The sequence below is a fragment of the Sus scrofa genome, chromosome 9 (genome assembly GCF_000003025.6).
Source record: "Sus scrofa isolate TJ Tabasco breed Duroc chromosome 9, Sscrofa11.1, whole genome shotgun sequence".
NCBI classification, from domain to species: domain Eukaryota; kingdom Metazoa; phylum Chordata; class Mammalia; order Artiodactyla; family Suidae; genus Sus; species Sus scrofa.
The window spans coordinates 92,703,162-92,730,123 of NC_010451.4; the positions used below are offsets into that span (position 1 = coordinate 92,703,162).

The 26,962-nt window shown below is 40.3% G+C and overlaps 2 protein-coding genes across 6 annotated transcripts in view; one reads left to right on the forward strand and one right to left on the reverse strand.

Moving 5' to 3' along the window:
* Nucleotides 1–26,962, reverse strand: part of RUNDC3B (RUN domain containing 3B) — a 297,986-nt gene that overhangs the window by 177,573 nt on the left and 93,451 nt on the right. The gene's annotated exons all lie outside the window — the stretch shown is intronic.
* LOC100522267 (multidrug resistance protein 1-like) overlaps nucleotides 13,179–26,962 on the forward strand; it is an 84,603-nt gene continuing 70,819 nt past the window's right edge. The window contains 2 exon segments of the mRNA XM_013989589.2: nucleotides 13,179–13,405; nucleotides 15,068–15,351. Of these exon segments, the coding sequence (XP_013845043.2) occupies nucleotides 13,343–13,405; nucleotides 15,068–15,351 (347 nt within the window). The 5' untranslated portion in view covers nucleotides 13,179–13,342.

The window sequence follows — 26,962 nt, forward strand, 5'->3', positions numbered from 1 at the left end:
GTACTGAATTGCATTTTTTTTGTTTTTTTGTTTTTTGTTTTGGAATTCTTGAATTCCGTTCCCTGAATTTACTTCTTTGTTTTTATGGAGCACGTTTTCCTGTTTCTTCTGAATAAAGAGCACGTGGGAGATGAAAAAAAAATAAGGGTAAAGGTAGAAATAGAGAGACCAATTTTGAAGTTATGTAATGCTTGTGGTGACAGATGTTGGGGGAAGGGCAACATAGGTGTGAAATGGTATTGTATTTGATCATCAGTTTCTTTATTACTTAAGACTGCAGGTATACGGCATACAGAAGTTCCCAGGCTAGGGGTTGCATTGGAGCTGTAGCTACTGGCCTATGCCACAGCCACAGCAATGCCAGCTCCAGGCCTCATCTGTGACCTACACCACAGCTCATGGCAATGCCAGATCCTTAACCCACTGAGTGGGGCCAGGGATTGAACCCACATCATGAATGGAAACTGCTTGGTTTTGTCACAGCTGATCTCCAATGGGAACTCTGTTTTCTTTATTATTTAGGTACTTGCTTTTTTCCCCCTCTATTATTCTGCAGAAAGTAATAGAGAATAAATCAATATAGGTATAGACATGTGGACTGAAAAACGCTGAGGAAGGGCAAAAGTAAGTTGAAAAGGGGGTAGTATTACTAATATATAGCAATTGTTAAGTATTCTATGTGTATCAGGCACTGTAGAAGCCTTTTATTTTTATGTTTATTTATTTATTTTTAATTAAAAAAAATTTTTTTAGGGCCACACATGTGGCATATGGATATTCCTGGGCTAGAGCTTGAATCAGAGCTGCAGGTACCAACCTACACCACAGCCAGATCGAAGCCAGATCCAAGCCACATCTGCGACCTACACACACAACAGCTCATGGCAATGCCAGATCCTCAAACCAGTAAGCGAGGCCAGGGATTGTACCCACATCTTCATGAATACTAGTCAGATTCATCACTGCTGAGCCATAACCGGAACTCCCTGTACAAGTCTTTTAAATACACAAATCATTTAATTTTGCAATAACTCTATAAGGTACCATTATTATCTCCTCTTTACAAAAAAGATAACTCAGGGAATGAAAGGTTAGGTAGCCTGTTCAAACTTACAGAACAAAAGCAACAGACACAGTACTTGAATCGAAGTCCAAGTTGTTTGTTGAGTCAGGTACTAAAGAAGAAAATTGCTGTAAATTAATTTAAAGACTTACATATGGAAAGGCACAGAGTGAAAAAAAGAACACATTATCTGAGAGGTGAGTTGGGCGGAAATAGATTGAACACACATGTATGTGCTGGGGCCAGAGAGGGAGCGAAGGAAGTGAGGTGGATGAAGGTGGTCAGAGAGGGACAGCGTGTTATAGTCCTTCAAAGCTCAGTGGAAAACTCTCAGGTGTGCTAGAGTTGGTGGTAGGGGAGCCACTGCAGGCTTTCTGAGGTGTAGTCCAAGATGAAAATATTTCCTAGGGCTTGGAAAGGCAGTGTAGGAGAGTGGACTGTTACAATGTACCACAGTACAGGCGGGTGGTTAAGAGTGTAGTTATGAGACCTGGAAGCTGGACTGCCTTTCAAGTCCTGGGTCAGCTGCTTACCAGTTGTGGGACTTTGGGCAAAAATGCCAACCTCAGTTTCTTCCACTCTAAAATGGGCATAACACGGAGTTCCCGTCGTGGTGCAGTGGTTAACGAATCCGACTAGGAACCATGAGGTTGCGGGTTCGGTCCCTGCCCTTGCTCAGTGGGTTAACGATCTGGCGTTGCCGTGAGCTGTGGTGTAGGTTGCAGATGCGGCTCGGATCCCGCGTTGCTGTGGCTCTGGCATAGGCCGGTGGCTACAGCTCCGATTCAACCCCTAGCCTGGGAACCTCCATATGCCGAGGGAGCGGCCCAAGAAATAGCAACAACAACAACAACAGCAACAACAACAACAGACAAAAAGACAAAAGACAAAATAAATAAATAAATAAATAAAATAAAATGGGCATAACAATAATAGTACACACTTCAGAGGATAATTGTGATGATTAAACGAGTTCATCTTTTTCAAGTACTTGGAATGGTTCCCTGGTATATGGACGGTGTTAGTTATTAATCCCGTAGGTATGTACAGAATAGACTGGGGCAGGGATGCAAATCTTGAGGGTTGGGAGCGTACAGAAAAGTTGGAGAAAGGTCTACATGCTGCTGGTGGAGAGAAAGGTACAGAATTATGGGGAAGCACACTTCAAAAAGTAAAGCTAGGGAGTTCCTGTTATGGCTCAGTGGGATAAGTACTTGACTAGTATCCATGAAGATGCAGGTTTGATCCTGGCCTAGCTCAGTGGGTTAAAGGATCTGGCATTGCCATAACTGTGGTGTAGGTCACAGAGGTGATTCGGATCTGGCGTTCCTGTGGCTCTAATTTAGGCCAGCAGCTGTACCTCTGATTCGACCCCTAGCCTGGGAACTTCCATATGCCACAGGTGTGGCCCTAAAAAAAGAAAAAAGAAGGATAGCTGTTCATCGAAGATGAAGATGTGTGAGTGAAGACTTGCAAGGGGGCTGCCTTCCAAGAGGTTTCACTAGAAATTAATGAGGCTCAAAGAGTAGCTAGTCCAGCTGTTAGATTTTACTAAGAGTGGCCTGGAGTAATGCACTAATGTGAGACAGGAGTCAAAATCTTTAAAGTCAGGGACTGAGCTTTGGGAGTAGCTAGAACTGCCCATTGTTATAGGTCCATTGTGTTTTATATCTTTATCTATATTTATATCTTCGTGTAGCAGAGCAAAGAAACATTTTTTAGGGCCCCACCTGTGGCGTGTGGAAGTTCCCAGGATAGGGGTCTAATTGGAGCTACAGCTGCAGCCCTATGCCACAGCCACAGAAACACCAGATCCAAGCCACATCTGTGAGCTATGTTACAACTTGCAGCAACACCGGATGTTTAAACCACTGAGTGAGGCCAGGGATGGAACCCGCATCCTCACTGACACCAGTTGGATTTTTCACCCCCTGAGTCACAATGGGCACTCCCTATATATATTTCATATAATTGAAAGACAGAACTTTATTAAAAATTTTCTGGGCTATTCCGATCCTTAAACTACATATATCCTTGAGAGAGATTTTCACTTGAAGCTCAAGGCTGTAGAAATAGTGTCATCAGCATTACACATGTAAACCTTAAAAAAAATCCTGTTAACTATAAAAGAGAATGAAATCATGTCATGTCGCAACATGGATGGACCTAGAGACTATCATACTAAGTGAAGCAAGTCAAAGACAAATGGCACATGATATCAAGTATATGTGGAATCTAAATAATGATACAAGTGAACTTATTTATAAAACAGAAACAGACTCACAGACACAGTAAATAAACTTAACTGTTACCAAAGGGAAAATGGACCGGATAGGGAGGGGAGGGTTGGGATTAACAGATACACACGACTATATATAAAATAAATATTGAGTACCTACCATATAGCACAGAGAACTATATTCAGTATTTTGCAATAACCTGTAAAGCTGGGACAAGGTAAAGAAAAGCGGAAATACTATAGCAGTGGAATAGTTAAAATAGCCTCCATTAGATCTTATTCTTTTAGCCCACGCTATACCTTTTCTCACTCAATTATACTTTTGCAAATAATTGCCCCTGATTACTATTGTATGATTCACCTGGTGTTTACCGCGCTGCAAAAACACTTCCCAACACACCTTTCCTGTAAGCATTCTTCATTCCAGAAAGTCAGGATAACCCCAGAGACCACTAGGTCTTGCCCCAAGACTTCCTGATACCAGCTTTGAAATTTTCCAAAGAGAAGAAGAATGAAAATTTGCACCTACCTTCATCCTTATCTGCAGCCGAATTTCCCACTCGTAAACTAAAGACCCCCTTGCCATTCCTTCTCAAGGGAGGGTAGAGTCTTTAGTGTATCAGCTGGCTGTGGCCTTCTTTGCCAGGTAAGGCAATTAAAACTATTCTTTTCTACTTTACCCTAAACTGTCTCCCTGTTTCTATTTGGCACAGGTGAACAGAGGGTGAGTTTGGGAAACAGAAACAAAGAGCAGAGGCAGGAATCATATTAAAAACACATGTGAGAAAGAGGAACGCGATAGGTATACATTTGCCCCAGGTGGACCACTGGTGTCGTTAGGCCTTAAAACGGATGGATGCTGTGCACACGCATATTCCATTAGAACACAGAAAATGTTAGAAACCTGTTAGAAAGTCTGATTAACAGTTTGTAATGAAAAAACCTGATTGTATGGCTCAGAAAAAAAGAATCAAGTTAAGGAAAATTTGGAGTAAAAGGTGGAAAGAAAATTATGGCTTTGAAGTATGAGTTACTTAGGGAACATAGGGAAAATACACTATGCAGTAAAAAATAAAAGGGTTTTCTTCCTTTAAAATTTTGCAGTGAGCTGAGAGGTAACTCATATGTTGGAGAACGTAAACAAAAGGTTACGAAAACATCTATTTCCCCTAGGTTGATAAGTATGAAAAGCTCTGATATGAGTTAATTCTGTTTTATGAGTTTAAGTTGTGAAGATTGCTCTGTTCAATCTTTTGCTCTTCTTCAATTTGAAGAAAAAAGACCAGAAAAAAAAATGGTAACAGTAAATACGGAATTAGATTACAGCTAAAGGAATATACTAAAATACGCAATATTTTAATAATCCAAATTAAAATTTGAGTTTTAAAATGTCTTGAGAAAAACGTAAGCATTACTCTGAGTTCTAACATTTGAAAATATTACATTGTTTTCAATACATTTCTACCCTGAAATGTCTGTTTTGACTAATAATTTAAAAAATTCTTATTTTTTCTGTTTATCTTAAATAAAAGATAATGGACACACCTCAGAAACTGTCAAATATACTGAAGAAAGACTTGTAAAAAATTTTAATCTGGCTTTTTTTTTTTTTTTTTCTTTTTAGGCCGCACCTGGGACATATGGAGGTTCCCAAGTTAGGGGTTCAAATCAGCTGCAGCTACAGGCATACACCACAGCCACAGCAAAGCAGGATCCGAGCCCTCACTGTGACCTACACCACAGCTCACGCAACTCAGATACCTAACCCACTGAATCAGGCCAGGGATGGAACTGCATCCTCATAGTTAATGGTCAGGTTGGTTACAGCTGAGGCATAATGGGACCTCCCCAACCTGGCCTTTAAAAAGGTCGAAGTCATTTTAACTACAGCCTGGGCGAAAGGTCAGAGGTGGTTTTAATAAGTAGATAAAATACCAAAGAAAATTTACTTTTTCCACTCACGACACAAGGAGTGAATTGTATATCCAAATCCCTATCTACCTATACATACTTCTGTGGATATGGAGACTTCTGAGGACTTGCAGAGACATGACTATAAATGTAAAAGTCCCTAATGAGTGAGCTGATAAACGTTTCTCTTCCTGCCGTTGTGCTGAGGGGCAGCAGAAGCAAGGACATTCCCCCAGCAATTCCAACGCTTCACAACTTGTAGTGCAATCAGGATTCAAGTGAGAAGGTCAGGAGTACTTCTAAGCAGTCTGGCTGAATGTCAAGGCCGCAGAGCGCTGGGGTGTGGGGGGGCACATTCGCTCCTGGCTCCCTTCGCCACAGGAAGCCCGGAAGTGTTCTACCAGCGGGTCCTTTGAGGCTCAAAAGAGCCTAGGCCAGGGTGCGCAGCCCCGGGGCTTCTGTCTCACCTCTGCCTTGCGCGGTTCTTGCCTTTGGCTAGTCCGCTGTGATTTCTCCTTAGGTCGCTATGGATCTTGAAGAAGGCCGAAACAAAGGAGCAGGAAAGAGGAACTTTTTGAAAAGGGACCAAAAAAGGTAGCCACTTTCAGGTTTTATATGGTTTAAGAGATTTGGGAGATTTGTTTCTAGTCTCCAACTCTGAAATAAATGAAGAGTCAGTGATGATGATGATGGTGCTGATGAAGACGGTGATTTTTTTTTTTGGTCTTTTCTAGGGCCGCTCCTGCGGCATATGGAGGTTCCCAGGCTAGGGGTCTGATCAGAGCTGTAGCCACTGGGCTACGCCAGAGCCACAGCAATGCGGGATCCGAGCCGCGTCTGCGACCTACAGCACAGCTCACGGCAATGCTGGATCCTTAACCCGCTAGGCAAGGCCAGGGATCGAACCCGAAACCTCAGGTTCCTAGTCAGATTTGTTAACCACTGAGCCATAACGCGAAAGCCTGAAGATGGTGACTTTAATCTTAAACTCTAGCGGCTTCAGAAGTTTGCTGGCTAAGTACAGCATTTGCATAGTGAGCTTCTTTCTCAGCTTTCTGGCCCCCATCCACGGTCACATTCTTTTCTGTGTTTTAAAACCTGCTTTACAAGTGATATCAATCACCCATGAGCCTGAACCCTGGGCTGTGCTTGTGCTTTGCTTTGTGGTCCAGTGTGTTGCTTTTGGTAAAATGGTCACATAAACAATTTCATGTTTGTGTCATAGCAGATGGGACAGAAGGCCACAGCTACATTAAGGCATTTTTTTTTAAGGCAATGACTATCTGCCCCCCACAGAAGAAACTGTGAGGAGACTCTAGTACCAAAGAAATTAATAGAATTGTGTGAAATGATCCTGATTGAAATTACCCCAGAGAGAAAATAATTATATTCTGATCCCATTGTAGTGTCTGTACAGAAAATTTTGAACTTTGCCCAATAAGATCTTAGCAAATTATAAAATAAAACAAATTATTAAATGTATTAATACTATTAGAAACCAAGCTTTTCCATGCAAGAGAAAAGAAATACCAGTGTGAACATTAAATAAGTTTTGAAAAAACAGTGTTGAATTTGAAACTTTGGTGCAATTTCATGATTTAAAGAAAAAAAAAAGTTCCATTTCAGCAATGAGATCCTGCTGTATAGCGCTGGGAACTATATCTAGTCACTTATGAATGGAGCATGATGGAGGATAATGTGAGAAAAAGAATGTATATATATATGTATTTGTGACTGGGTCACCTTGCTGTACAGCAGAAAATTGACAGGACACTGTAAACCAGCTACAATGGAAACAAATATTTAAATGTGAGAGAAAATGAAAAAAAAGTTCCATTTCTGTCCTTTGAAAGGGAGAGTAGCAGTGAGCATACTTAGTGTCAGATTTTGGTTTCTCACAAAACCTTACAAAAAGGAATCTGCACCCCATAGAAAAAGAGCTAATAGGAATTGAGCCTGGAATTGTTACGGTACTTGAAAACAGGAAGTGGAGTTTAGACGAATTGTCAAAAATGATGCAGAAACTGGTTGAAGGGGCTTCCACAGACCAAATTTGGGCATTAAAAAGAATAATGACTGTCCTTGATTGTGAAACACTGAATAAAGTACAATCCCTGAATCCTTAATTAAATTCTGAGAGGAAGAGAAAAACTATAAAGGGGTGGGATAAGTGGAGAGAGAGAGAGAGAAATTGTTCTTTATAGGACTATGCCAGCTATCCAATATATATACATATATATATTTCCCCTCATTTTTGGGCACCTTTCAGCATATGGAGCTCCCAGGCAAGGGATCAGAGACAGTCACAACCTAAGAAACAGCTTCAGCAGTGCCAGATCCCTAACCTACTGTCCCAGACCAGGGACTGAATCCACATCCCAGTGGCTCCCAAGTCACTGCCAATCTGTGCCACAGTGGGAGCTCCCAGCTATCATAGTGAAACCTGCTTTTTTAATTTTTTCCTTTAAGGGGTTCACCTGTGGCATATGGAAATTCGCAGGCTAGGAGTCAAATCGGAGCTACAGCTGCCGGCCTACACCACAGCCACAGCAACACGGGATCTGAATTGCATCTGTGACCTATACCACAGCTCACAGCAACACCAAGATCCCTGACCCACTGAGGGAGGCCAGGGATTGAACCTGCATCCTCATGGATACTAGTCGGATTTGTTTCTGCTGTGCCACAACAGGAACTCCCAGTCAGAATTATTAACTTTTTCATACTAAGTTCTCAAATATGTGTGCAAATCAAATGTGCACACTTACTGCACATTTCAGTTGGGACTCAGTTTGAAGCAGACTTGTTCAAGATGTGGGACATTTTATAAGACATCTGTTCTTATAAAAAGTCAATGTTTGGCAGGAAGTGGAGTGTAGATTTCCAGATTTAAAAAGGAGACTTAAGGAGTTCCTGTTGTGGCTCAGTGGTTAATGAATCCAACTAGGAATCATGAGGTTGCGGGTTCAATCCCTGGTCTTGCTCAGTGGGTTAAGGATCCGGTGTTGCCGTGAGCTGTGGTGTAGGTTGCAGACTCGGCTGGGATACTGCATTGCTGTGGCTGTGGGGTAGGCCGGCAGCTACAGCTCCGATTAGATCCCAAGCCTGGGAACCTCCATGTGCCAAGGGATCGGCCCTAGAAAAGGCAAAAAGACTAAATAAATAAATAAATAAATAAAAAAGAGACTTAAGAGACAAAACACCCAGTGTAATGTGTGAACCGTAATTACATTACAGGTCCAGAAAGGAAAAACCTGTAGAAAACATTCTTGGAAATTTTGAATATGGATTGAATGTTAGATGACATCAAAATTGCTATGGCTTTTCTCATATGTGATAATGGTAGGAAAACATGTGATGTGCCATAATGTTTGCAGCTTACTTTCAAAAAAAAATTTTTTTTTTTTTTGGTCCCTTTTGCCATTTCTTGGGCTGCTCCCAAGGCATATGGAGGTTCCCAGGCTAGGGATCCAATTGGAGCTGTAGCCGCCGGCCTACACCAGAGCCACAGCAACGTGGGATCCTAGCCTTCTCTGCGACCTACACCACAGCTCACGGCAACGCCGGACCCTTAACCCATTGAGCAAGGCCAGGGATTGAACCTGCAACCTCATGGTTCCTAGTCAGATTCATTAACCACTGTGCCACAACGGGAACTCCTCAAATTGTTTATCAAAATGTTAACAGTTATATACTTCCTATACATATAAAGCAAATATGATTAAAATGTTAATTGTTGGATCCAGGTGAATTTCATATGGGTAGTAATAACTACTCTCTACTATCTTGCTGTATTTTGATTTTTGTCTATTTGAAACTTTTCATAATGAAAAATTCCCATATGAACCAAATGGAAATAGATTATACAGAGTAGAAGGTAGCTGTTACCCTTTTTGTTTTTAACTTTTTACACCTGGTACCTTAAACAACTATGTACTTTTGACAGAATATGTGGTAATATTGGGACAAGAAGTATTAAGAGTGTGTGACAGGAAATGCTAAAGAAATTTGTTTGACAGATTGGTGGTTTCCAAAAGTGGAGGAAACAGGGGAAAAATGGGTGAAGAAGTCAAACAGTCCTAATTTCCAGTTATAAAATAAGTCATGGGGCTGAAATGTACAGTATTGTGACTATGGTCAGTAATACTGTATTGCATACTTGAAAGTTGCTGAGAGCAAATCTTAAAAGTTTTCATTATAAGAATTGTGTGACTATGTATGACAGATGTTAATGAGACTTATTGTGGTGATCGTTTCACAATAGACACAAGTATCGAATCATTATGTTGTATACCTGCCGCAAATACAATGTTGTAGGTCAGTTATACCTCAGTTTTTAAAAAAGGCGTTCAATAAATATTCCTTAGAAATTTATATTTAAGTTTTTAAAAAGGTGTTCAATAAATATTCCTGAGAAATTTAAATTTATATTCCTCACAAAATAAGAGTCCATATTTAATTTTTATTCTTTTTAAGGCGGCACCTGCACCATTGGAAGTTCCCAGGCTAGGGGTTGAATCAGAGCTGCCGCTGCTGGCCTACACCACAGCCACAGCAATGAGGGATCTGAGCCTTGTCTGCAACCTACAGATCATGTCAATGCCGGATCCTTAACCCACTGAGCAAGGCCAGGGGTTAAATTCGCATCTTCAAAGATACTGGTTGGGTGTGTTACCGCTGAGCCACAACAGGAACTCCCAAATAATAGTCCATATTAAAAAAAAAAAAAACACGAAAAGAACAAAAATTTGAGCCTGCATATACCTTCATTTAATTGTTGATTCTTATCATGGCCTACGGAATTTTTTTCAAACTAGAATTTTTTTTTTAGTTAAGTATCTCTTGTTAAACTGTGCTCAACATTACTGATTTTCATCTGTTCTTAATAAAACTATATATTTTTCCAGTTTTATTGAGATGTAATTGACATATAACACTATTTCAGTGCAAAGTATACAATGTAATGGTTTGACTTATAAATACTGTGAAATATTACCATAGCCAATATTATCATTAGCCAACATGCATCATTTTATATATAAGAAAAAGCAAAAGAAAACATTTTTTTTCTTGTGATGGGAACTCTTGGATCTACTCTCTTGATAATTTTCCTATGTACATACAGCAGTGGTAACTGTCAGTCACCTTGAAATTTACATATCTAGCACCTCTTTATCTGATAACTAGAAGTTGGTACCTTTGGACCAACTTTCTCCCATCACCTCCTCCCACCTCTAGTAACCACAAATGTTATTTCTTTTTAGGGCCACACCCACAGCATTTGGAAGTTCCCAGGCAGGGGTCAAATTAGAGCTACAGATTCTGGCCTGCACCATAGGCACAGCAACATCAGATCTGAGCCCCGTCTGTGATCTACACTGCAGCTCATGACAACACGGGATCCTTAACCCACTGAGCAAGGCCAGATATTGTACCCGAGGGAGTTCCCCATCATTGTTCAGCAGAAACAAATCTGACTAGCATCCAGGAGGTCTCAGGTTCCATTCCCTGGCCTTGCTCAGTGGGTTAAGGATCCAGCATTGCCATGAGCTGTGGTGTAGGTTGAGACGTGGCTTGGATCTGGCATTGCTGTAGCTGTGGTGTAGGCCAGCAGCTGCGGCTCAAATTCAACCCTTAGCCTGGGAACATCCATATGCCACAGGTGAGGTCCTAAAAGGAATAAATAAATGAAAAATTTTTTAAATAAAAAAACTCTGCATTCTATTTGGCATTAGAAAGAATCATGTGGCTTGACTAATAGGTGTGGATCACAGTACCATTGGCTTGGCTAATGTTTGGATCATAGTACCATGTGGCATATTTGTATTGATAAAGATCCTTTATTAAAATGTGATTTGATAAGCACCTTGCCTTTTGTCAGCTGTTGGGGGTGAGAGTCAGTGTGGAAGTGTGTTTCTGTGCAATGCAGTGTCTCAGAAGTAGGAGGTTGCATATGGTAGCCTGGTGTTTAGGGCTTAGACTTCTCAGCTTTTATCTTGGCTTTGGCTGGCTGTGTGTGCTGGGACAGGTTAGTGAACTCTTCTCACCTGCAGTTCTCTCGTCTCTCAAGAAAGGTCAACAGTGTGCCTGCCTCACAGAGATTAAGATAAGGTTAAATGAGGTCCTGCATGGGAAGTGTTTACTTAGTGTCTGAAACAGCATAAATTCTCAGTAGCTAGAGTTTTAGAAAATGTAAATGTAAATAAAATGCTTAGAGCTAAAACTCAATTTTGTATGGCTGTTTTTTCCCCTCTCCTCCTGATTCCAGGGATATTGAAATCATACCTTTACTGGGAATAGGGTGGGACCAAATCTGAAGAGTTAGGTTTGTGTATTTTGTGTGTTATGTCCTTCTAACTTCATTCCAAAGCCAAATAGGGGATATTTATTTTTTTTATTATTATTTTTTTTGTCTTTTTAGGGCCACACCCATGGCATATGGAAGTTCCCAGGCTAGGGGTCCAGTCAGAGCTGTGGCTGCCAGCCTACGCCAGAGCCACAGCAACGCAAGACCCAATCTGCGTCTGCGACCTACACCACAGCTCACGGCAATGCCAGATCCTTAACCCACTGAGCAAGGCCAGGGATCGAACCCGAAACCTCTTGGTTCCTAGTTGGATTCGTTTCCACTGCACCATGATGGGAACTCCAGCTAAATAGGGGATTAACTCTGGATTTTTTTTTTCTTTAGAAGTTGCTTCAACTCTTTGACTGCATGGAGCATAAAAAGCAAAGACAACAATGAATTTACTTTTTGAAATGGAAAAATCTATACAAACATGATTCTTTGAAATAGTTTATATATATGTATGTGAAACTATAGATGCAGAAGCTAATCATGGTTGGTTTGCTTTCATATTCTGGGTGGCAGTTACACAGGGTAAAAAACTAGTTACAGAGTTAGGTTAATTTGAATCTTGGCTCAAAATAGTTGACCTTCCAATGCCTGAGAATAGCTTTTTCGCTGTTTACAAACCACTTTTTCACTGTAGTTTTTCTGGGTTGCATTTATTGCTGTAATGATCCATTTAGGGCTCCAGACATCTTTTCACAATTAGATTTGCTCATGGAAAGTAATGTAATTACTTTTCTTAAAAAATTTTTTGGTATAGTTGATTTATATTCTATCATTTTCTGCTGTACAGCAAAGTGCCCCAATCATACATCTATACATGCTCTCTTTCCCATATTACCTTTCTTTTTTAGGGTAATTTATGCCCTGCATGTGATCGCCACTACCCTCCATTAGTAAAGGGTATGATTGAGGACAATATGTAGGTAGTAGGTAGAATATATACTGTTAGAATTACTCAGATGATAATTAAGGGGGTTAACTCCAGAGACATGAATGATTTTCTAATTGGAATAAAACCGGAAGCTCTCTTTATTTAGTAATATTTTTCTAATGGCAAAAGTTGTGTCTCTGAGTGTACTCATCATAGAAAATTAGGAAATACCAAAGGCACAAGGAAGAAGATATTTTAATAGAAAACTCAGGACACACTGATAACCACATATATAGATGTCTAAGAAACATGTAAACATACTTAAACTTCATAAATGGGTAGTATTAACCTGTTTTTAATTTTATTTTTACTTTGTTTTATTATTTTTTTGGCCACTCCCAGAGCATGCGGAAGTTCCTGGGCCAGGGATCGAACCTGCACCACAGCGGTGATAGTGCTGGAAACTTTAAGGAACTGAGCCACCAAGGAACTCCTAAGCAGCTTATTATTATTTTTTTTCTTGTCTTTTTGCCTTTTCTAGGGCCACTCCCAGGGCATATGGAGGTTCCCAGGCGAGGGGTCTAATTGGAGCTGTAGCTGCTGTCCTATGCCTGAGCCATAGCAACACCAGACCCAATCTGCGTCTGCAACCTACACCACAGCTCACGGCAACGCTGGATCCTTAACCCACTGAGCAAGGCCAGGGATTGAACCCACAACATCATGGTTCCTAGTCTGATTTGTTAACCATTGAGCCACAACGGGAACTCCTAACCAGCCTTTTTAAATGAATGCTATATTGTAGACCAGTTTGTATGTCTTATTTGTTATTAAATATAAACTCTGTTAATTGAGTAATTTAAAGATTTATATAGTTTTTAAAGTTTTGTGTAATTCTATTGCATGTTTTTCAGTAAAAATGATGAAAAGAAAGAAAAGAAACCAGCTGTCAGTGTTTTTGCCATGGTGAGTTTGAATGTATTCCCTCTTCACAGTGCTTTGGAAATTTGGCTTCTCCTGATCTAGAAAAGAGGTATTTCACTTGGTATCACACATTCTTGGAAAGTATGTTAATGGAGTGGTAAAATGAACTTTAGTTTAGCTTGTCTAGTTTGTTTACTTTAGCTTGTTTTCAGGGGAATGCCCATCATAACTTGCCATGTGCATTGGGGCCCCACAGCCACCCTTCTTGGCCTAGATTTCAGTATTCTCTGAATGAGTAAGGTGATCTGTTACCTGGGCAGGCACTTCTGCCAGCGATGGTCTCAGCCATGTGGATAGAGGACGTCAGCCACATGGAGGTCTGTTCAGGGAAACACAGGGTACCCTGTCATCAGTGGCTCTAATCCTGGCAGGTTTGAGGTCAAAGTCCCAGGCACTCATATAATAGAAGTTAACAATGAATTATTTATTACTATGACTTGGTACATGTCATTGTTCTTCTATGCTGGAATATGAAAACTTTAATATGATTAATTCTATATCTCGTTTTCTGGTTTTTGTTTTGTATTTTTATTTTTGTATTCTCTGAAGAGAAAATAGGTAGCCATGTGGTTTTTTTTGTTTGTTTTGGGGAATTTTTTTTTTTTTTTCTTTTCAGGGCCATAGCTGTGGCATATGGAAGTTCCCAAGCTCAGGGTCAGTCAGAGCTGCAGCTCCCAGCCCATACCACGGCTATAGCAACATGGGATCTGAGCCTGTGTCTATGACCTATATCATAGGTCATGGCAATGCCAGGTCCTTTACCCACTGAAAGAGGCCAGGTATTAAACCCACGTCCTCATGGATACCTGTCAGGTTCGTAACCCACTAAGCCACAATGGGAACTCCCATGCCCACTGCATTTCTTAAAGCCTGGAAGTTGAGTCTAAAGGTTTTACAACATTCATGTTAAAATATTTTTGGTAAGGAATGTACATGGGGGATGCTGTGTACTTCATGAACCATCACATCAGGAACCATCACATGTTAAGGTGTTGTACTTTTTTTTGGTACCAAGTTTGATCACTTGGCGAGGGTGAGGCTAGATTGGGTCCTCCCTCTGTGGTAGAGGGGTCTCTGCCCCCTTGCAACTATGAGGGGTATTGGGGCATCATGGGAATGTGATGCTTCTCCTAATAGTTATTGTACCCACTGGTGTTTCTCTTATTCTTTAGATCTTTCCTGTATTTTCACCACCGGTCTTTGACTGATTTACCTACCAGCATGTGTAGTTAACTAGTTACATTAACTAGTTCTTCCTTGACATTGCATCCCCTCTAGGAAGTATGTTATTCTTCCATTTGCCCCACGATCATCACAAGGACAGTCAGTATGCTTTCTCCATTACTTCATCTCCATTACTTCCTCCCCTATACCACAGCTTGCAGCAGTGTTGGATCCTTGACCCACTGAGTGAGGCCAGGGGTGGAACCCACATCCTCATGGATACCAGATGGGTTCTTAACCCACTGAGCCACAACAGGAATTCCTAACTCTAATTGGGTTATTGCAATAGTTTGGCTCTGACCAGGGTGGTTGCAGTAGTAGTCTGAGCACTGTTTACATTTTGGATATATTTGGAAAGTAGAGCAAACCATCTCGAAACTGTGCTAATTGTTCTTATTCTCTGTATTTTCTCTTTTTTAGTTTCGCTATTCGAACTGGCTTGATGTGTTGTATATGTTGCTGGGGACTACGGCTGCCATCGTGCACGGAGCTGGACTGCCCCTCATGATGCTGGTTTTTGGAGAAATGATAGATAGCTTCGCAAGTGTAGGAAATTTGGCACACATAAAAATTCCCAATGTAACTAGTGGAAGTGAGTATTGTTCCTGGTACTGGTTTTATTGGAAGTGTGAAGAAATATCAGTCACTATGAATGAAGTTTGTGGAGCTCTTACTAAATATGCACTAGTGTATTCAGTGCTGTAGGAGGTGGAGGGGTCTGAGCTATAGTTCATATTTGTAATGGATTTGAGAAGATAATACACACAAACATTAGATTGTACCGTGGGGAGTTCCCATTGTGGCGCAGCGACTAGTAACCATGAGGTTGTGGCCTCGCTCAGTGGGTTAAGGATCTGGCATTGCCGTGAGCTGTGGTGTAGGTTGCAGACATGGCTCAGATCTGGCGTTGCAATGGCTCTGGTGTAGGCCGGTGGCTACAGCTCCAATTAGACCCCTAGCCTGGGAGCCTCCATATGCCGCAAGTGTGGCCCTAAAAAGACCAAAAAAAAAAAAAAAAAAAAAAAGCATATACAGTGGAAATTCTGGTGAGAGATGTAGAAAAAAGAGAGAGCTCTGTGAAGTCAGAAATAGCCCAGAGAGTTCAGGAAAAGATATAAGAACTGGATTTGGACTTTGAATGATAAATGGGAATCAATTAAGAGATTCTCGGCTGTAAGAGAGAGTTCTCCAACATGATTTACACGTTTTTAGTCCTAGAAGCTGGATAAATTGGATGTAGTTACTATCAGTTGAGTTGAGGAAGGTGGAAGGAGACTAGGTTTGGTGGTAAATACCACAAATTTAATTTTGGACATTGTCATAGGTTGGGCTTTTTGGAAACATGAAAATGGAGACATGAGGACAGGAGTGTTTGTGTGCGCGTGTGTGTGTGTGTGTGTGTGTGTGTGTGTGTGTGTGTGCTTTAGGATTAGAGAAATAGCAGCTTGTTTTGTTTATGCTTTTGTTTTGGCTGCATCCACAGCATGTAGAAATTCCCAGGCAAGGATCAAACCCTGGAGGAGGAGATGGGTGTAAACCATCACAGTCTATTCTCACATTGAATTGTGCAGAATTTTCTCTGGAGTTGTGTGGGTTACTCTGCTATCGCTAAGCCGCTTGAGTGGAGGTCCTAGTGAGCTCGTTCACAAAGGAAGAGTCTTTTCCAGGAGAAAAACTGTAGTAAAAGGCAGCTTTGAGAGCGAGGAGAATGAATCAGGGCTTGGAGGAAGAAAGCTCTCATCACTTCTCTACTGCATCTCTTCTCAGTATGTGGAAAGTAGTTTCATGGCTCAAAGGGTGGAGCTTAGGCTCATGAAACTTAAGCAAACTATCTTATTGTGCTCAGTGTCCCCTCCAAACCCCACGGTTAGAGGCTTCAGGAGCATGACGGTCAATCAGAGACTTGGACACTGTCTTCTCTCCCTCCAGAAAGCGACTGCACAGTGCCCTTTACTGCTGAGATGGAGAGAAGGGTGTGGGGGTAAAGAAAACATTCGGAAAGTCATGGGGTGACTGAGTGTGGGAAGATTGCAAAGGGACTAATAGGACATGTTATGGATCTTGGACCTAACCTTTGTGGAGTGGACTGTCATTGTAGGTTCTTAAGAGAAGCAGTAGAATTATAGTTTTGCTGCCAAAGATAAAATCTGGGAGCAATATAAAGACTGGATTGGAGTAAAAAGACCACTCTAATACCACTGAGGGACAAATAAAAAGTACTTGGTGCAAGAGGTGGTTTCTTTTCTTTTTTCTTTTTTTTCTCATTTTGGTCTTTCTAGGGCTGCACCCATGGCATATGGTGGTTCCGAGGCTAGGGGTTGAATCGGAGCTACAGCAGCTGGCCTACACCACAGCCACAGCAATGCCAGATGTGAGCTGTACCTTTGACCCACACCACAGCTCATGGCAGCATGGGTTCCCCAACCCACTGAGTAAGGCCAGGGATCGAAACCTTGCCCTCATGGTTACTAGTCAGTTTTGTTTCAATTGAGCCATGATGGAACTCTAAGAGGTGGTTTCTGATAACAAAATTATATACAATGAGAGAGGGAAGGAGAGAGAATAGTTATACAAATAAAGGAGACAATTTTGACCTTGAAAATATTTTTTTACTTTTTGAACTGTATACAAATTATTGTAAAGTTAGAGGGAGGGATTAATTAGGAGTTTGGGATTAAAATATAGACACTACTATATATAAACAAATATCAGTAAGGACCAGTATACTGTATAGCCCAGGGAACAATACTCAATATCTTTTAATAATCTATAATGAAGGTAGTTCCAGTCGTGGCTCATTAGTAACAAAAACTGACTAGGATCCATGAGGATTGATCCAATCCCTGGCCTTGATCATCAGGTTAAGGATCTGGCATTGCCATGTGCTGTAGTGTAGGTCACAGAAAAGGCTCAGATCTGGAGTTACTGTGGTGTAAGCCTGCAGCTGTAGCTCGAATTCTACCACTAGCCTGGAAACTTCCATATGCAAAATAATAATAATAATCTATAATAAAATGAGTTTTTTTAAAAGAATATGTCTATATTCACACATACAGCTGTAACAATAAGTTTGCTGTACACCTGAAACTAATACAACTTTGCATATCAACTATACTTCAATAAAATTTTAGGAGTTCCTGTCGTGGCGCAGTGGTTAATGAATCCGACTAGGAACCATGAGGTTGCGGGTTCGATCCCTGCCCTTGCTCAGTGGGTTAACGATCCGGCGTTGCCGTGAGCTGTGGTGTAGGTTGCAGACACGGCTCGGATCCCGAGTTGCTGTGGCTCTGGCATAGGCTGGCAGCTACAGCTCCGATTAGACCCCTAGTTTGGGAAACTCCATATGCCGTGGGAGCGGCCCAACAAATAGCAAAAAGACAAAAAAAAAAAAAATTAAAAAAAAATTTTAAAAATTAATGTACCTAGGAGCAGTGATGCCAAAGAGTATTTGTTTAAATCCTCTTATCCTTTATCCCTGGAGTTGAGAAAACTAGTAGTAGGTATAAGTAGAAAACAGATATTTAGACTTGAAAATTTGTCTTTTTTTTTGGTTGAATTGGTTGTATGAGGAAGTTTCTGGGCCACGGATCCAACCCCTGTCACAGTAGTGACCCGAACAACTGCAGTGACAACACTGGATCCTTAACCTGCTGTTCCACAGGAGAACTCCTTGAAAATTTGTCTTTGTTTGATCTTGATGCATGCTAGTGACGATACCATTTAGCAGCATCTCCTGGCTAGAGAGATAAGATAGAAAATCTTCCAAGACTGATTTGGAGAAAAATCCTCACCCAGTAATTTAATATCCTGTTCTATCTTTGAAAGTATGGAGCAGAAGCAGTCTTATAACCAATGAAAATTAATGTGGACACTTATCACTCCACTTGACATAAGGTGGAAGCTTTCTCTGCTTCACATTTTGCAGCATCTCTGCATCTCTTTCTGACTTCCTCCTCTCTCTGTTACTCCTAAACCTGCTCTTCTCTGGGTTCTCTGCTTGGTTGTGCTTTCCTCCTTACCTGCTACCTGTCTGCACAAGTGAGAAGAGATGGTTTTTTCATGCCCCCTAAGACGTATGACACTTATATCTTTAGACCTAACTCTCTCCAGAACCGGATGGCTGCCATACTTATTGAACATCTTCAGTTGAATGTCCCAGGCATAAAGATCTTCAGAACTGAGCTAATAGTCTTCTCAGATCTGACCAGATCTCCTCTTTTTGCTGACCTCTTATTTTCCACCATGACATCACCATTCTCCACATGCTTAAACTGGAGGTCTGATTGTTTTTCTTATTGTTACTCTCTCTACTTACATTCATCAGTTGCTAGAGCCTGTAACTTTACACTCTCCAATTTATTTTTATTTTTATTTTTATGGTTTTTAGGGCCACACCTGAGGCATATGGAGGTTCCCAGGCTAGGGATCGAATAAGAGCTGCAGCTGCTGGTCTATGCCACAGCTTAGGGCAACATTGGATTGATAACCTACTGAGCAAGGCCAGGGATCAAACCAGTGTCCTCATGGATACTAGTTGGGTTGTTACCACTGAGCCACAATTGGAACTATTCACTCTCTAAAAGCATGCCATGAAGCTTGTACTTAAAATCAAATCATTTTGGCCTGTTTTTGTGAAAAGTTTTAAGTGACACAAGTTTGGTTCATTTTCATATGCTTGTTTTTAATGGAGAACAAAGAGACATAATGGTGTATGTTTGTGGCTGATCTAGGTCTTATGAATGGTATGTATTTTGGCTGCACACTGGAGGAAAAAGTGACCAAGTAAGTAGGCATTTTTCTTATGGTTGGTAAGTTTTTCTGTTTCAATCCAGTTGTATCAGTGTTTAAATTTTTGCATTATAGTAAAGATTCACAATTTTGAGGAGGGCAGTGTCACTGTTAATTTTCCAAGAGGATGCTATGTATAATATTTTTTGGTAGAATTTTTTTTAAAGAATATATTTTGCTGCATAAAATGTGCTAAAGTTAATTTTAAGTCTAGATTAAACTGATATATGCCTTGGTAAACATAGAATATCATCTACAGGGAAATTAGAGGAATTCAAAGTTGGCTTTTATTTATTTTTATTATTTTTTGTCTTTTTACCATTTCTTGGGCCGCTCCTGCGGCACATGGATGTTCCCAGGCTAGGGGTCGAATCGGAGCTGTAGCCACCGGCCTATTCCACAGCCACAGCAATGCGGGATCTGCGCTGCATCTGCAACCTACACCACAGCTCATGGCAACACTGGATCCTTAACCCAGTAAGCAAGGCCAGGGATTGAACCCGCAACCTCATGGTTCCTAGTCGGATTTGTTAACCACTGAGCCACGACGGGTACTCCAAAGTGGCCTTTTAAAATGCAGTTAAAGGGAGTTCCCATTGTGGCGCAGTGGAAATGAATCCGACTAGTATCCATGAGGATTTGTGTTCAATCCTTGGGCTCGCTCAGTGGGTTAAGGATCCAGTGCTGCCCTGAGCTGTCGTGTAGCTCACAGAAGCAGCTCAGATCCTCAGTGGGTTAAGGATCCTGCATTGCTGTGGCTGTGGTAATAGGCTGGAAGCTGTAGCTCTGATTCCACCCCTAGCTTAGAAACTTGCATATGCAGCACATGTGGCCCTAAAAAGCAAAAAAAAAAAAAAAAAAAACAAAAAAAAACCAAAATTAAAAACAAAATAAAAAAATGCAGTTAAATTAATAATCACATTATTTACAATGGCTTCATAATTATTAGATTGCTTCCTATATATTTTTGTTTGTGATATAGTGCAGTCGGTCAACAAGATTTTTTTATTTTATTTTATATTTTTCTTTTTAGGGCTGTACCTGCGGCATATGGAAGTTCCCAGGCTAGGGGTCGAATCTGAGCTGTAGCTGCTGGCCTACACCACAGTCACAGCAACAGGGGATCTGAGCCTTGTCTGCGACCTAAACCACAGCTCATGGCAATGCCAAATTCCCCACCCACTGAGCGAGGACATGGATGAAACCCAAATCCTTGTGGATATTAGTCGGATTCATTTCCCGCTGTGCCACAACAGGAACTCCCAAGATTTTTTTAAAAAAAACACATCATGTAATTCAAAACAATAAAATAAAACATCCCAGGATAAATATGGTCCTTCTAACCTTAGCTCACCTTGGGAAACTGTCATTAATGATTTAGTTATCTTGAAGCTGGCTCTCAGAAAAGTTTTTTTTTTTTAATTCAATGAATTTACTATATTTATATGTGTATAACCATCATCTCAACTTAATTTTAGAACATTTCCATCCCAAATCCCTAGTCCATCCCTCCCCCACCCATTCCGACCTGTCTCCTTTGGTAACTATAAATTTTTCAAAGTCTGTGAGTCTGTTCTGTTCTACAAATAAGGTCATTGTCTCTCTTTTTTTAGATTCCACATGTAAATGATAGCATATGATGTTTGTGTCTCATGGTCTAACTTCACTTACCATGATAATTTCTAAGTCCATCCATGTTGCTGTAAATGCCATTATTTCATTGCTTTTGATGGATGAGTAATAGTCCATTGTGTATATATACAGCATCTTCATTACAGACTCCTCTGTTGATGGACATTTAGGTTGCTTCCATGTCTTGGATATTGTATATAGTGCTGCGATGAACATTGGGGTACATGTGTCTTTTTTGAGTGATGGTTTTCTCTGGATAAATGCCCAGGAGTGGGATTACTGGATTGAATGGTAATTCTATTTTTAGTTTTTTTTCGGGAATTTCCATACTGTTTTCCATAGTTGTTGCACCAATTTACATTCCCACCTAAAGTGTAAGACAGTTCTCCTTTCTCTACACCCTCTCCAGCATTTATTCCTTGTAGACTTTTTTGTTGTTGTTCTTTTAGGGCCGTACCTATGGCATGTGGAAATTCCCAGGCTAGGGTCAAATCAGAGCTGCAGCTTCAGCTTATACCATAGCCACAGCAATGCAGGATCCGAGCCTTTCTGCTACCTACACCACAGCCCATGGCAATGCCGGATCCTTAACCCAGAGTGAGGCTAGGGATTGAACCTGTGTCCACATGGATACTAGTCAGGTTGTTACCACTGAGCCATGACATAAGCTCCTGTTGGAAATTATTTTAGTCAGTTTCAATTTCAGTACTTGGGACTGGCCCATTCGTCTTTTCCTTTTTTCCTGGTTTAGTCTTAGAAAATTGTATCTTTCTAAGAATTTATCCAGTTCTTGTAGGCTGTCTGATTTTTGGCATATAGTTGCTCATAGTAGTCTCTTATGATCCTTTGTACTTCTGTGATACCTCTGTAACTTCTCCTTTTTCATTGCTAATTTTATTGATTTGAGTACTCTCCCTTTTTTTCTTGATGAGTCTGGCTAAGGGTTTATCAATTTTGTTGGTCATTTCAAAGAACCAGCTTTCAGATTCATTGATCTTTCCTACAGTTTTCTTCATTTCTATGTCATTTATTTCTCCTCTGATCTTTGATTTCTCTCCTCTGCTAACTTCGGGTCTTGTCCCTTCATTCTCTAGTTGATGTAGGTTTTGGCTTGTGTATTTGTTGTCATTTGCTTCTAGGTATGTCTTAATTTCCTCTTTGATTTCTTCAGTAATCCATTGGTTTTTAGTAGCATGTTTTTTAGTCTTCTCATTTTGTTTGTTTGTTTGTTTTGTTTTGTTTTGTTTTTGCTTTTTAGGACCACACCTTTGGCATATGGAAGTTTCAGGCTAGGGGCCGAATTGGGGCTACAGCTGCTGACCTGTACTGCAGCAACACAAGATCCAAGCTGCTTTTGTGACCTACACCAGAGCGCACAGCAATGCTGGATCCTCAACCCAGTGAGCAGGGCCAGTGATCAAACCTGCATATTCATGGATACTAGTAAGGTTCTTTTCTGCTGAGCCATAACGGGAACTCCTTTTGCTGTTGATTTCTAGTCTTATAGCATTGTGATTGGAAAAGATGCTTGATATGATTTCAGTTTTCTGAAATTTACCAAGGCTTGATTTGTACCTCAGACTGTTATCTATCCTAGAGAATGTTCCATGTGCACTTGAGAAAAATGTGTATTCTGCTGCTTTTAGAGAAATGTCCTATAAATACCTATTAAGGTCATCTGGTCTGATGCATTGTTTAAGGCCTGTGTTTCTGTGTTGATTTTCTATCTGGATGATTTGTCCATTGCCACAAGTGGGATGTTAAAATCCCCCGTTATTATTGTGTAATTGTTGATTTCTGCTTTTAAGAAGGTTAGCAGTTGCCTTATACATTGAAGTGATCCTATGCTGGATGCATATATGTTTACAATTGTTAGATCTTCTTCTTGGATTGATCATTACGTAATGTCCTTCTTTGCTGCTTATGTAACATTCTTTATTTTAAGGTCTCTTTTGTCTGCTATGAGTATTGCTACACAAGCTTTCTTTTCATTTCTGTTTGCATGGAGTATTTTCTTCCATCCTCTCACTTTCAATTTGTATGTGTCCCTAGAACTGAAGTGGGTCTCTTGAAGCCAGTATATATATACTGGCTATATATATATATATATATATATATATATATATATCTTCTTTTTGTATTCCTTCAGCCAGTCTGTGTCCTTTTGTTGGGCATTTAGTCCATTTACATTTAAGGTAATTATTGTCATCTTCTTGCCATTTTGTTAATTGTTTGCATTTGGTTTTGTTGGTGTTTTTTCTTCCTTTCTTCTCTTCTCTTGCGGTTTAGTGACTGTCTTTAGTGTGTTTGGATTACTTTTGCTTATTCGTGTGTGTATCTATTGTAGATTTTTTGGTTTGCAGTTACCATGAAGTTTTGATACTAGGAGTCTATATATGTATAAAAGATTGTTTTAACTTGTTGGTCTCTTAAATGCAAATGCAAGTACTCTCCTCCTCACAATTTATGGTTTTGAGAGCTTATTTGTGTATGGATGATATCCTACCTTTACTATATGTGTGCCTTTACCTGTGAGCCTTGTCATTTGTATTATTTTTGTTTCTAGTGTGGCCTTATCTTTTCTACCTGGAGAAGTTCCTTTAGTATTTGTTATAAAGCTGGTTTAGTGGTGCTAATTTCTTTTAACTTTTGCTTGTCTGTAAAACTTTTGATTTCTCCTTCAAATCTGAATGAGAGCCTTGCTGGATAGAATAATCTTGGTTGGAGGTTTTTTCCTTTCATCATTTTAAGTATATCATGCCACTGCCTTCTGGCCTGAGGAGTTTCTGCTGAAAAAAATCAGCCAATAACCTTATCAGGGCTCCCATGTATGTTATTTTTTCCCCCCAGATCCTTCATTATTTTTCCTTTGTCTTTACTTTTGGTCAGTTTGATTAATATGTGTCTTCATGTGTTCTTCCTTGGGTTTATTTTATATGGTGTTCATTGTGCTTCTGGATTTGAGTGAGTGATTCCTTTCCTAGGTTAGGGAAGTTTGGGGCTATTATTTCTTCCAATATTTTCTCTGGCCTTTCTTTCTCTCTTCTCCTTCTGGTACCTCTATACCATGGATTTTGGTGCATTCCAAGTTGTCCCAGTGTTTTCTTAAACTGTCTTCATTTCTACTTAGTCTTTTCTCTCTTTTCAGTTAAGCCTCAGTGATTTCCATGAGTCTGTCTTCCACCTCTCTCAGTTGTTCTTCTGCCTCCTATATTCTGCTGTTGGTTCCTTCTAGTGTACTTTTTGTTTTAGTTATTGTATTTTGTATCTCTGCTTGCTTAATCTTTAAACCACCTATTTCTTTGTTCAATGTTTCTTGTAAATTTATCAGTTTTTGCCTACAGCTTACTTCCAAGATCTTGAACCATCTTTACTATATCATTAGTCTAAAGTCTTTTTCATGGAGGTTGGTAATCTCCAGATCACTTTGCTGTTTTTTCTGGGTTTTTCCCTTGTTCCTTTATTGGAGTCATAATTCTCTGCCTTTTCATTTTGTGTAGATTTCTTGTATGGTCTCCTTTTTTCAGGCAATGGTTTTGTAGCACCACTTGCTTCTAATGTCTGCCACCCTCGTGGCTGAACTTGGTACAGGTGCTTGCTGCAGTTTTCCTGATGAGAGGGACTAGTGCCTGCTCACTGTTAGGTAGAGCTGGTTCTTATCCCTTTGGTGGGTGGGGCTTTGTCTCTGGATGTGATTAGTGGCAGCTGTGTGCCTGGGCAGCCTGTTTGCTGATGGGTGGGGCTGTGTTCCCACTTTCTTTGTTGTTTGGCCTGGGACTTCTAAACACTGATGGGTGGGACAGATTTTTCCAAAATGGCCATCTTCAGGGGATTTCACACTGATGATTATTCCTGTGACCTTTGTGTCCAATATCTTTCACTCGCAATGAGCCATAGTCACCCCCTGTTTTCCCATGAGATCCTCCAAGAACCACTGGCAGGTCTGACCCAGATTCCTCTAGATTTTCTGTTTTGCCCTGGGGCCTAGTGCATAGACATCTGTGTGTGCTCTTCAAGAGTGGGGTCTCTGTTTCTCCCATTCCTGTGGAGCTCCTGTGCAGATGCCCCACTGGCCATCAATGCCATATGCTCCAGGGGCTCCTCCTCCCAATGCCAGACCCCCAGGTGTGGGAACATGATGTGGGGCTTGGAACTCTCCTGTGGGTGAGCCTCTGTGATTTAGTTACTTTCCAGTCTTTGGGTGACCCACCCAGAGGTTATGTGGTTGCTTATATCACATTATCCCCCTCCTACTGTCTAGATGTGGCCTCCTTTTTGTCTTTGGAGTAGGATGCCTTTTGAGGGCAGTTCATAATCTATTTTGTCAATGGTTGTTGAGCAGTTGGTTGCAATTTTTTTGTTTTCATGAGAAGCTGAGCTGTAGTCCTAGTCCACCATCTTAATCCTATCCTTCCGATTACTATCAAAACAGTTTATAAAACATGTCCAAAGATATAAGATGATGATTCAGAAGATAATGATTCCACATTATCTTATAAATGATCTGGTAGACTAGAAGAAAATGGAGACATTTGACCATATTCTAAAAGATGAGAAGCAAGTATCTCCATAGATTCTTTCAGAGAGGCATTTTTTAAAACATTGATGAAAAAGAGAATGTAATCTTATAAGTCCTTAAATATAAATATATTTTGTTTGGGTAATCCTCAAGTGGTAGTTTATAATATATTAACTCATATTCAAAGCATGAATTCTTCATGTTAAATTTAACTTCCTCTTGGTATAATATCCTTAACATTTGGATAATAACTCAATACTAAGTTATTGATTAATTAAAATTTCATTTTTTAATTACATCTTCCCTCATAAATAGATTGTAAATTACAAAGTGTATTCTTACCAAGAATCTTGCTGGGTTGACTAAGTTGTGAACATTGACATCACATTGTGGTTATTATATCTCCCCTTTTTATAGCTTCTTTATGATTCATACCAGCATTTTTATTTGGAGGTGGCAAGTAATGAACATTTAAAATGGGAATATTGTATACTATATTTTCTTTTTGAGAATCTTTCTTTTTACCTAAAAAGTAATTGCTTAGTGAAGCACATGTTTTTTTGTTTTGTTTTTTTTTCAGTATGAAGAGTTATATGAGGAGACCTAAATCCAGCATATCTAGATGATCAGGGGTCTTGTTTTGGGCAATCGTCATGTTTTTTATAGTTAAAATTTAAACTGGAAGTGAAACTGACAACACTTAAGACTTGAACCTAGCCAGACCCTGGACTGGGGTTTGAACCCAGCCAAAACCAGAATGGGACTTGAACCCATGGTTTTTAAATTAGAATAACCAAACTGGTGTCTGGACTTACTGAGATTCAGGTTCATTGTGCCCCAGCAAAGAAGGAAATCAGTGAGAGACAATGTGCTAGGCAAGAAATAGATATATTAAGATAAGATGCTTGGTGAGAGATGCAAGCAGGCAGGCAAAGAGGCTCTGCCCCCCAGATTAGATGGGCTGCATTTTTATAATTCAAGGGAAGTGGGGGGTGGTAAAAGACTACCTCTTCCTCTTTCTTCAAGTAGAAGCTCCTCCATGAAGGTGCTTATTCAAATCAGCAGAAGGATGGTCCTTAAACTTCTGCCCTTGGTTCTAAGGGTAATAACCTGAGACATATCTCTTGCTTTTATTTGTGGTAAGCCTGCTTTGTTCTGATGGATTTCTTGTGTGATTATTAACTTGCAGTGATCTCCCAAGGTTCCCTAGGTTTCCTTCTCTATCTATGGTCCCCTATTGGGATTTCTACAACTACCTGTGTGACCATCCTACTTCATCCCTTTCAGAAGCACTACTGTTTTGAATCATTAAGTATTTCAGGATAACTCACAAGGGCCAGTTGGCCAGGTAATATAAAATTACTTTTTATTTTCAC